Source organism: Mizuhopecten yessoensis, unplaced genomic scaffold (assembly GCF_002113885.1).
Source record: "Mizuhopecten yessoensis strain PY_sf001 unplaced genomic scaffold, ASM211388v2 scaffold10521, whole genome shotgun sequence".
Classification (NCBI taxonomy): Eukaryota; Metazoa; Mollusca; class Bivalvia; order Pectinida; family Pectinidae; genus Mizuhopecten; species Mizuhopecten yessoensis.
The window spans coordinates 119,800-132,831 of record NW_018408588.1 but is presented as its reverse complement, the minus strand read 5'-3'; the positions used below and the strand labels follow the sequence as shown (position 1 = coordinate 132,831).

General features: G+C 38.7%; 1 protein-coding gene across 1 annotated transcript; it reads left to right on the top strand.

The window, feature by feature from the left end:
• The first annotated feature begins 473 nt into the window (after positions 1–473).
• LOC110460911 lies at positions 474–6,364 on the top strand. Its single transcript, XM_021514123.1, has 4 exons — positions 474–498; positions 2,089–2,285; positions 5,688–5,756; positions 6,020–6,364. Exons 1-4 carry the CDS (start codon positions 486–488, stop codon positions 6,362–6,364), a joined length of 624 nt encoding a protein of 207 aa, XP_021369798.1. The 5' UTR covers positions 474–485.
• The last annotated feature ends 6,668 nt before the right edge of the window (positions 6,365–13,032 follow it).

The following is a 13,032-nucleotide window of genomic DNA, read 5'->3' as shown; positions in this document are numbered from 1 at the left end:
TAGCTCGTGAAATGTATAAATTGTAGAAAAATCAATCGTTCACAAAATAATTTAATTGTACCAAAATCAAAATGTCGGAAAAGAAATAAATTGAACCAAATATGTTAGGTTTCTCTGTTCTCATCTAGATTGGATTTTATAACTGTGGGTTATCCACATAGTATAGTAGAATAGACCCCACCTTATCTACACGTATAACAAATACCTCCGGCTTTTGTATCCTGGTAACAATACCGGGTTATTCTATCCATTTTCTGAATTCTTGGTATTACAAATATTGATAACAAGATACGTTAACTATTTGGAAAAAAGTACGATTAATGTACCGTATGTATTAGAATCACTTTTGATTTTGGAAAACCTGACACATTATTTTGAATTTCCAACTTCAGGATTTGATATGATTTTCCTTAAATTGCTCACCTCTGTTTCCTTTTCAAATAGTATAAATTCAACATACAAGTCAACTTATCACCATTCTCGTTATGAAGCATGCACGTGAGTATGATACACGTAACAAATATTAGTATATTAGATAAGCATGTTGATATATTAATTAATACTGAAATATTGAACTCATAATGATAAATGATATATCGCTTCTTTCGTCGTTTCTTTCTGTAGAAAAAGTAAATATATAAAAACAAAACCGTATATTCGAAAAAATCCGCTTAACGAAAATAATTTCTATATATCAAGTTTTATTGTTTCAGCACGAAAGTATTCCTTCACGATTTATGTACAGTTGTGTGTGTGTTACTGCTAAACATAAACTGAATGATCAAGGGTTTAGTGTTAACTAAATTATATAACGCGATGTGTTATCTAACTAATTAAACCAAATAGTATTTCTTTAATAACGTAAATTAGACCACCATAGGTTAATTATAACTTCAATTAAATTACTTTTTTTATTAACTAATATCTATTATATGACATCGGCTAACTAATCAGTACTTAAGTATTCAACTTAGTAAGATAACTTACTATTTGTTGTACTAGTATAGTAGGACATAGATTAAATAACTAAAGGTGGATTGTATAACATAGGTTCAAAAACTAATGGTTTATCATTAATTAGTTATAAAGCTAACCGTTTTTTAATTGAACTACGTTAAATAACCCAATAAGTTAATTAGTTTTTGTTTTTTTAACATACATGTCTTCAAATATGAAAGATTTTTTTAACATAAATTGAATAACTTAACGTATTTTGTTTGAAGTAGATAACTCTTTATCAATTATATAGTGTAAATTTGAAAATAAATTAAAATCCCTAAATTAAGTTTAAGACGTTAACTACGCTACCAAACAATTTAAATAATCCAAGTTTTTTTCTAAAACGGAAACGAATTTCAGTTTCTTTATATCACCTTATAAGTTATCTAATTTAAGATATCTTGTATAACTTACATCAAATATGCCAAGGCCTGGCTCTGACGTATTAAGCGAACACTATTTTGATATTTGGTCCATACAACAATATGTTATAGTTTTTGATATATCCGAATTTATTTAACAGTAAATATGTTAATATTGACATTAATTCCTCCATTCCATTATTTCATTTACCTTTAAAATTACAAATATTAAATAACGACGTATTATAACATCCTTTCCGCAAGAAATCAAGTTAAATAATCGTATACTTATCTGTCGCCATCCAAACATCTACCTTCTATCTCATATTTAAGAGATCACGTCCATTTCTGTATTTTTTCACCTGTAGCGACCATTCGATCATTTATATCTAATAAAGAAATATGCTTTATGTGATATCACATGGCATTCCACTTTATATATTGATACTGTTCTGCACATTGAGATGATAATCTTCTTTATTTGTATAAAGATGATTGTAAGCCTTTTTTGTTCATCAATTATAACTAATACTATTATCCATATGTTGTAAAGTGCTTTAGAGGAATTTTACAAATTATATAGGGTGCTTTTTACATGTTGTATATTACTATTATTATTCTATCATTGATAATATATAATGGAAAATGTGTGCCATACGTTTCAAGATAAACGCACCCCAGTATCAGAAATAAAGATAAAATACACTAATCTTATTTATTATTTCAGATAAGAGTCTGTATTTTGCTGTGTTCGGCATTATACTGGCTGGATACAGAACAGTGGTCAGTGGATGCACTGTCAATTACACATTACCGGAGTTAGGGCGCGTCAACAGACCGCGACTTCCCAGGATCACAGCGGAGTATCTATCGTCAGTGGGGCGTGTCCTGTACCCTCGGATCACACACATGGTGCGGAGATACGTAAGTCGTGAATCACATACCTAGTGTTACAGCTTCCGCCGCCCCCTCGATGACGCTAACGATGTAATTCTAACTTCGGTTTATTCTTTAACATAAAGGTCCTCACAGGAAAAGTAGTGTTTAAGCTGAAAAAAACCGAAAACAATCTAAACCTAAGCTTTACGAAATCTCTTAATTTAAGCTGGGAAGTTCAGTTTTTGCGTGAAAAAATGGAATTCTGTTTTTCCCAGATTTGAACGCGTAAGACAATAAAGCTATCTTTATAGTTATTTTAACCCAAACCTATCCCAGTCCTTTAGTTTCACATTCAGATAAATCGACGATGTGTTGTCTTTTGAAAAACAACAAATGTATTGACCATACCGATCGCACACCCCTCCTGAGCCTGACATCAGGAACACTACAAACTCTTACTTCAGCCACTTTCTTTAATCTCACGTGACGTAAAGAAATACAACATGTAATTGTTTTCTGTGGTGACCTACTTCTGCCATCGACTTACGACTTACAAGTTACGTATGTCGACATAACTCGCAAGTCGAAAGTCGATGACAGGAATATGCCACCAAAGTGTTCCCGTCGAATACGATATATATATTTCACTCGCAGCCCAAAAGCCCAGAAAACGGTTAATATTTTATCTAAAAGTACATTATCGTAAGAAATATTTATAAAAATCGAGGCAGGCATTAATGCTTTTATGTAAATCATGTAGATTTCTCCTGGCCTCTCTCTCTCTCTCTCTCTCTCTCTCTCTCTCTCTCTCTCTTGCGCGCGCGCGCTTTCTCTCGAGATTTCTTTTTTTGAGATTTAAACGGGCAGCTAAAATGTACATTTGCGTGATTGGGGACAATTCTGAACAACAAAACTGATACCATTTACAAACATATTCGAAGAACAAATTCAAGTATGCAGGATCCGTTCCCTTGCGGTTGTTTGACTCTCTGCAAGTTGGTTTAAAAAAGTAAGATTTGATGTCCTGCAGCTTCACTGCCTTTTCTTGTTGATAACGCTCATTCGTGTGCCTTGTTTTGTTCTCGATGTTAGGACCTGGTATTACTTGTTGATAACGTTCATTAATGAGTCTGTTTTGTTCTCGATGTGAGGACCTGGTATTACTTGTTGATAATGTTCATTAGTGTGCCTTGTTTTGTTCTCGATGTTAGGACCTGGTATAACTTGTTGATAACGTTCATTAGTGTGCCTTGTTTTGTTCTCGATGTTAGGACCTGGTATTACTTGTTGATAACGCTAATTAATGTGCCTTGTTTTGTTCTCGATGTGAGGACCTGGTATTACTTGTTGATAACGCTCATTCGTGTGCCTTGTTTTGTTCTCGATATGAGGACCTGGTATTACTTAAATTTGACCTAGATTTACATGGCGGGAGTCATCGATGAAGCAAAAGACGCTTACCCTTACGGAACACCTGGATGTATTAAAGTTGAACTGGGTTTTTCAAAGGTCTTCATGTATATCTTTCTTTTGTTCATATTTTGACCTGCCATGCTTAATGAAATATGGATGTAACCGATTTAAGTTCATGCCGGTATGACAATTGAAATAAACGCCGTTCAATCCCTATATAAACAACTAAGTTTTAATTCACGTTTTAATTATCAAAGAAAATCAAATTTTTCAATTGTTGAATGGAATCTCAGGTTTTTTTTAAAATAAATTTATAAAAATAACCAATGACGCTTTTTTAACCTTAAAACAAAAGTGATAGTTAATATTGTTCAATTTGTAGAAAAGTCAGTTGAATTATTCAACGTATTTATAATAACACTTGCTATTAGTTTAAAAACAAATATACCTGAAGCATATACGATCCGAGTCAACACGAACTGATCAGATAATAGCATGGCAAATATGAGTGAAGGTGGATAGGTAGATACATGAAAGACGTAAATAATTAATCAGACCTCTTAATGATTTTATATCCGTTTAATGTATTGTAATATGTATGAAACATCTTTTGTATGTAATAACAAGGGATCGCGTATTGAAACCAACATTTAATTAAACTCGATCAAGTCTGAGAACTGTTTGAAATGACTTAGGTGGGATACAAAAATGGTGTCCTATAGCTACCAAAATGAACTACTCATTGAGTCTTATTTTTTATTATTGTCATATAAAAGTTATGAAGAAGTATCCATATAAAAAGATTATATAAGTATAATACACAATTAAATATTTAGATAAAATAAGTAAAGGAATGTTTACAGTCAATTTCACGAGTGTGGTTGCGTGAATGAGCAAAATGATTTCTACTGATTTTATTTTATTAATTCAAAATGTTGCTTACCCGTCTTTACAATACAGACGTTCCCATCAATAAAAATATATCAACATTGATTATTATAAAAGGAACGAAAAATTTACGACACGAAAAAAATCATGCTCTTGGAAATCCCACAAATCTCCAGGACTTTACGAGAGTGTACCTTTTATGACGCTAACAAAGCGTTATATTCCAGATATTTTCTATCACATATATAACTTAGTTGTATTCTTTGAAAAATATAACTCAGTTTTTGTATATCATATAACTTACTAGTTTATATGTGAGAATCATATATTCAATTATTTGTGTTATTAACAAAAACGAGATTTTAATATAAAGAGCTATAATCAGGTTAAGGGCACTAACAGGTTAAACCGTATTATAACCTAAGAAACTATTGTGACATGAAGTTTAAATCTCTTTCAAAAAAAATGTTCCATAAAAATCTCCAGTTACCATGCATTTCACAAAATCAAGTTGTTCGAAACTTGAACATTTTAAAGCTAAAACTAAAAAAAATGAAAAAAAATGCAGGGGTCAATCGTGACCACTGCTTTATAAATCTTATCAATTTTGCCATACAGGTATTGTGCAAGTACATCATCAAAATGAGTATCCAAGTGATAGGTCACAAAGCAAAAGTTTTACAGGAGCCTGGCAAAAGTCGTTTTCCGTCGATACATATTCCCTATTTTGTTATAGACGGGGGAGAATACCCCGAGAAATAAACCTCGGAGCGGAGGTCTTCTTTGTGATTATAAACCTACAACTTAGTGATATTAGATATAAAAGCAAATATGGAATATTTATATCAATATATAATACTAAATGCAAAATATTTGTAACTTAATGTCATTTTATATATGGTTTATGCATACAGAACATAACTAAATAATGAAAGTATATAACTTAGTTGTTTAAAATCAATTAGACACAATCGTATCATATGCCCATTTGTGTATGGCTTGGTTGTGTTATAAAATTCAAAACAAACATATAAAGTTAGGTTGTAATATGGAAAAAGACTGGGTTTATGCATGTATACCTAAAAATAAGTTTCAATTTTATTACTTAGTTACATTATCTTAGTTAACAGTCAGTTTCTATTTCAGACCACCCGTATCCCACCACCTACCGATGACCTCAGCTCAACTGTTACCGAGGTCCATTTTCCAGAACAGGTATGCATAATGTACTTTCTTATTATGTTTGAATAAAGCGCACGAGGTGTATATTATTTATCATATTATTGGTCGGGTATTTTTTTTTTGTACTGAAAGCTGGTCTTGAAGTGTAAACAATTTGAAATAATATTGCCAGCTGGTGAGGTTTAAATGAATTAAAATAACTATTGACAGATGATGAGGAAGTGTATATTGTTTCTTTTTATTATTTGTATGACACAGCCCGTGAAATAATGTATTTTTTTTATTATGTTTTGTAGGGTGGTTTGAATGCTGAAGGCTTGTCCGAGATTTATCACTCAATGCGCATGTTTTACGGAATATTACATAACATGGAGGTCATTGAACACGACCTCCATTACGCATTATATACGTCAAATAATTTCAAGCCTCCTCTTCGTGTCCTAAAGAGAATGATGTTGACGCCTATAAACCTACTCCAGGTGACGCTGTTTCATCATGATGATATAGAGGATTCAATGTCGACTGTGTCTGTGAATACTGTTTGTAATTATAGAAATGTGTACAATTTTGTGAGGAAATCCATTCGTGACCTAGAAACGATGGAAAACTTTTTCATGCAGATGGCATTATTGCAGGTCTGACAAAATTTTAAACGAATGGGTTTCTAAGCATACTTAAGAAATATCGCATACATATGATATTGTTCCGGGCCTGGTGCAAAGAACTGAATGGTGTTTGTGATATACTGAATCGTGACTCTGATAGTCTTATGATAATAAAGTAATATTTATGTTAAGTTATAATAAAATAAGTTTTGTCAGGTTGTTAATTTGTTTTAGATAAGCAATTGTGATACAAGCAGTCATATTTCTTCAATATGATGTAAACAAAGACAAGTTTGATTTAATGAGAGAAATTTGTTGAGACGATATGGTGGAATTTACATTGAATAAAACAAATTGTAACAGAGAGGGGAACAGACATTGTTTTTAAACTTTGGCCTAAATGGAAACATGTATTGACCCCTGTAATGAAAACTAGAAAGTATTCTAAATCTAATAAATTGCTGCGTGACAATTTCATATGTGAGTTTGCATTCTCTTATTTCATCCCAGAGGATTTCTGTTATATGTATAGCAGTTGGTCATTTGATACATCCACGACATGTCATATAACGTTGTATCTATTGAGAATGGGCCCTCTAAAACTCTTTAGATACATCCACGACATGTCATATAACGTTGTATCTATTGAGAATGTGCCCTCTAAAACTCTTTAGATACATCGATAAACCTTAACTATTGACACAAAGAGCTGCGTATTGTCATTGTGCAACTTTAAAACACTAGGTAGGCATAGTAACAAGACGGAGGAGGTGACCTACTGGTCACGGTACATCGTACGCGGTACTGGTCACGGTACATCGTACGGGGTACTGGTCACGGTACATAGTACGCGGTGCTGGTCACGGGACATAGTACGCGGTACTGGTCACGGTACAGAGTACGCGGGGCTGGTCCCGGGACATAGTGCGCGGTACTGGTCACGGTACATCGTACGCGGTACTGGTCACGTTACATAGTACGCTGTACTGGTCACGGTACATAGTACGCGGTACCGGTCACGGAACATAGTACGCGGTACCGGTCACGGTACATAGAACGCGGTACCGGTCACGGTACATAGTACGCGATACTGGTCACGGGACATAGAACGCGGTGCTGGTCACGGTACATAGTACGCGGTACAGGTCACGGTACATAGTACGCGGAACCGGTCACGGTACATAGTACGCGGTACTGGTCCCGGTACATAGTACGCGGTACTGGTCACGGAACATAGTACGCGGTACTGGTCACGGTACATAGTCCGCGGTACTGGTCACGGTACATCGTACGCGGTACTGGTCACCGTACATAGTACGCGGTACTGGTCACGGTACAGAGTACGCGGGGCTGGTCCCGGGACATAGTGCGCGGTACTGGTCACGGTACATCGTACGCGGTACTGGTCACCGTACATAGTACGCGGTACTGGTCACGGTACAGAGTACGCGGGGCTGGTCCCGGGACATAGTGCGCGGTACTGGTCACGGTACATAGTACGCGTTACTGGTCACGGTACATAGTCCGCGGTTCTGGTCACGGTACATAGTACGCGGTACTGGTCACGTTACATAGTACGCTGTACTGGTCACGGTACATAGTACGCGGTACTAGTCACGGTACATAGTACGCGGTACTGGTCACGGAACATAGTACGCGATACTTGTCACGGGACATAGTACGCGATACTGGTCACGGTACATAGTACGCGATACTGGTCACGGAACATAGTACGCGGTCCTGGTCACGGTACATAGTACGCGATACTGGTCACGGAACATAGTACGCGGTCCTGGTCACGGTACATAGTACGCGGTGCTGGCCACGGTACATAGTACGCGGTACTGGTCACGGTACATAGTCCGCGGTACTGGTCACGGTACATCGTACGCGGTACTGGTCACGGTACATAGTACGCGGTACCGGTCACGGTACATAGTACGCGGTACTGGTCATGTTAACCATAGTATGTGTACGGGAGATGTGGCCCGAGACAGCTACAGTATGTAGAGCGGAGAGGTACAGAAACAGCAACCAAAATACATAGACTGGAGAGAAAGCCTGCTGTTTCCACAGCACATACATGTAAAAGAAAGAGGTAATCTGGAGTGAAATGCATTTTCTTTTTTTTCTTTTCCGCATCATATTGGGTTTACTGAATCTATAACAAGTTTACTTCAGGTAAAAATATCCTGAAATATCCTATATTCCTTCTTCTTCGAAGGAATACTCAAAACTGCATTATGTATGGTGCACGAACGATAACTCGCTCATTGAAAGTGATGAATTCCCACAATCTCTACTCAGTGTTGTCGTTCCTTACACCGACTTACACGAACAATGTTTGGTAAATCAGTTACTAGATAAGCAATTGTGCCACAACCGGTCATGTTTCTTAATTCAATATGATGTAGACAAAGACAAGTTTGATTGAATGAGAGAAATTTGTTTAGACGATATGGTGGAATTTACATTGAATAAAACTAATTGTAACGGAGAGGGGAATAGACATGTTTTTAAAACTTTGGCATGAATTAAAACATGCATAGATTCCTATTATGAAAACTAGAAAGTATTATAAATCTAATAAATTGCATACGTGACAATTTCCGATGTAAGTTGGCATTCATTTATTTCATCATAAAGGATTGCTGTTATATGTATAGCAGTTGGTCCTATGGAAACATGCACGCCATGGCACATACCGCTGTATCTATTGACAATGTCACTCTGAAGACCTTGAGATTACATCGATAAACCTTAACAATTGAAACCAAGAACTTCATTTTTTAGATACTTTTTAATACTACATTGTAGATTGTAGGTAGACAAAGTAAATATAGGGAAGATGTGACCTAAAGTTGTCACAGTACATATTTGGGAGAGGTGACATGAGAGAGCCACAGTTCTTTGAGTGGAGAGGTGACCTGAGGTAGCCACAGTACAGCGGGGAGATGTGACTTGATGTAGCCACAGAACATAGAGGGGAGAGGTGACTTGAGGTAGCCACAGTATATAGAGGGGAGAGGTGACTTGAGGTAGCCACAGAACATAGAGGGGAGAGGTAACTTGAGGTAGCTACAGTACATAGAGGGGAGAGGTGACTTGATGTAGCCACAGAACATAGAGGGGAGAGGTGACTTGAGGTAGCCACAGTACATAGAGGGGAGAGGTGACCTGATGTAGTCACAGTACATAGAGGGGAAATGTGACTTGATGTGGCCACAGTACATAGAGGGGAGAGGTAACTTGATGTAGCCACAGTACATAGAGGGGAAATGTGACTTGATGTAGCCACAGTACATAGAGGGGAGAGGTAACTTGATGTAGCCACAGAACATAGAGGGGAAATGTGACTTGATGTAGCCACAGTACATAGAGGGGAAATGTGACGTGATGTAGCCACAGAACATAAAGGGGAGAGGTTACTTGATGTAGCCACTGTATATAGGGGGGAGAGGTGACTTGAGGTAGCCACAGTACATAGAGGGGAGGGGTAACTTGAGGTAGCCACAGTACATAGAGGGGATTGGTAACTTGATGTAGCCACAGTGCATAGAGGGGAAATGTGACTTGATGTAGCCACAGGACATAGAGGGTAGAGGTAACTTGATGTAGCAACAGTACATAGAGGGGAAATGTCACTCGATGTAGCCACAGTATATAGAGGGGAGATGTGACTCAATGTAGCCACAGTACATAGAGGGGAGGTGTGACTCGATGTAGCCACAGTACATAGAGGGCACAGTACATAGAGGGTAGAGGTAACTTGATGTAGCCACAGTACATAGAGGGGAAAGGTTACGTGATGTAGCCACAGAACATAAAGGGGAGAGGATACTTGATGTAGCCACTGTATATAGGGGGGAGAGGAGACTTGAGGTAGCCACAGTACATAGAGGGTAGAGGTAACTTGATGTAGCAACAGTACATAGAGGGGAAATGTCACTCGATGTAGCCACAGTCCATAGAGGGGAGAGGTAACTTGATGTAGCAACAGTACATAGAGGGGAAATGTCACTCGATGTAGCCACAGTACATAGGGGGGAGAGGTAACTTGATGTAGCCACAGTAAATAGAGGGGAAATGTGACTCGATGTAGCCACAGTACATAGAGGGGAAATGTGACTTGATGTAGCCACAGTACATAGAGGGTAGAGGTAACTTGATGTAGCCACAGTACATAGAGGGGAAATGTCACTCGATGTAGCCACAGTACATAGAGGGGAGAGGTAACTTGATGTAGCCACAGAACAAAGAGGGGAGATGTGACTCGATGTAGCCACAGTACATAGAGGGGAAATGTGACTCGATGTAGCCACAGTACATAGAGGGGAAATGTCACTCGATGTAGCCACAGTATATAGAGGGGAAATGTGACTCGATGTAGCTTCAGTACATAGAGGGGAAATATGACTCGATGTAGCCACAGTACACAGAGGGGAGATGTGACTCGATGTAGCCACAGTATATAGAGGGGAGATGTGACTCAATGTAGCCACAGTACATAGAGGGGAGGTGTGACTCGATGTAGCCACAGTACATAGAAGGGAGAGGTGACTCGATGTAGCCACATTACATAACGTGGAGAGATAATCTAATGTTGCCACAGAACAAAGAGGGGAGATGTGACTCACTGTAACCAAAGTACACAGAGGGGAGATGTGACTCGATGTAGCCACAGTACATAGAGGGGAGATGTGACTCGATGTAGCCACAGTACATAGAGGGAAGATGTGATTCGATGTAGCCACAGTACATAGAGGGGAGATGTGACTCGATGTAGCCACAGGATATAGTGGGGAGATGTGACTCAATGTAGCCCCAGTACATAGAGGGGAGGTGTGACTCGCTGTAGCCACAGTACATAGAGGGGCGATGTGACTCGATGTAGCCGCAGTACATAGAGGGGAGTTGTGACTCGATGTAGCCACAGTATATTGAGGGGAGATGTGACTCAATGTAGCCCCAGTACATAGAGGGGAGGTGTGACTCGATGTACCCACAGTACATAGAGGGGAGATGTAACTCGATGTAGCCACAGTACATAGAGGGGCGATGTGACTCGATGTAGCCGCAGTACATAGAGGGGAGGTGGGACTCGATGTAGCCACAGTACATAGAGGGGAGATGTGACTCGATGTAGCCGCAGTACATAGAGGGGAGGTGTGACTCGATGTAGCCACAGTACATAGAGGGGAGATGTGACTCGATTTAGCCACAGTATATAGAGGGGAGAGGTGACTTGAGGTAGCCACAGAACATAGAGGGGAGATGTGACTCGATGTAGCTACAGTACATAGAGGGAAGATGTGATTCGATGTAGCCACAGTACATAGGCCACAGAACATAGAGGGGAGAGGTGACTTGAGGTAGCCACAGTATATAGAGGGGAGATGTAACTCGATGTAGCCACAGTACATAAAGGGGAAATGTGACTCGATGTAGCCACAGTATATAGAGGGGAGAGGTGACTTGAGGTAGCCACAGTACATAGAGGGGAAATGTGACTTGATGTAGCCACAGTATATAGAGGGGAGAGGTGACTTGAGGTAGCCACAGTACATAGAGGGGAAAGGTGACTTGATGTAGCCACAGTACATAGAGGGCAGATGTGACTCGATGTAGCCACAGGATATAGTGGGGAGATGTGACTCAATGTAGCCACCGTACATAGAGGGGAGGTGTGACTCGATGTAGCCACAGTAGTTAGAAGGGTGAGGTGACTCTATGTAGCCACATTACATAACGTGGAGAGATAATCTAATGTTGCCACAGAACAAAGAGGGGAGATGTGACTCAGTGTAACCAAAGTACACAGAGGGGAGATGAGACTCGATGTAGCCACAGTACATAAAGGGGAAATGTGACTCGATGTAGCCACAGTACGTAGAGGGAAGATGTGACTCGATGTAGCCACAGAACATAGAGGGGAAATGTGACTTGATGTGGCCACAGTACATAGAGGGGAGAGGGGACTCGATGTAGCCACAGTACATAGAGGGGAAATGTCACTCGATGTAGCCACAGTACATAGAAGGGAGAGGTGACTCGATGTAGCCACATTACCTAACGTGGAGAGATAACCTAATGTAGCCACAGTACAAAGAGGGGGAGAGGTAACTTGATGTAGCCACAGTACATAGAGGGGAGAGGTGACTCGATGTAGCCACAGTGCAAAGGAGGGAGAGGTGACTCGATGTAGCCACAGTACATAGAGGGGAGAGGTGACTCGATGTAGACACCGACCAATTTCAATTACATCATGCTTCTGTAAAATAATGGAAAAAAATATTTTTAAATATCTATACAACTTTTTGATTGAGAATGATATTATTACTAAGCATCAGTCTGGCTATATTCCTGGTGATTCTACTGTCAATCAGCTTTTGTTTATTTATAATGAAATTGCAAGCAATATGGATAAAGGAAAGGAGCTTCGATTTGTTTTTTGTGATATCAGTAAAGCCTTCAACAGAGTATGGCACGAAGGTATTTTATTTAAATTGAAAGTATATGGTATAAATGGAAATCTACTTTGGTGGTTTGAAAATTATCTGTCTAACAGAATGCAAAGAGTAAATACTAAAGGTTACTTTTCACAATTTAAGAATGTAAATGCAGGGGTACCTCAAGGATCTGTCCTCGGACCACTATTATTTCTTCTCTATATCAAAATGATATCACTACTAATGTTTCCAGCA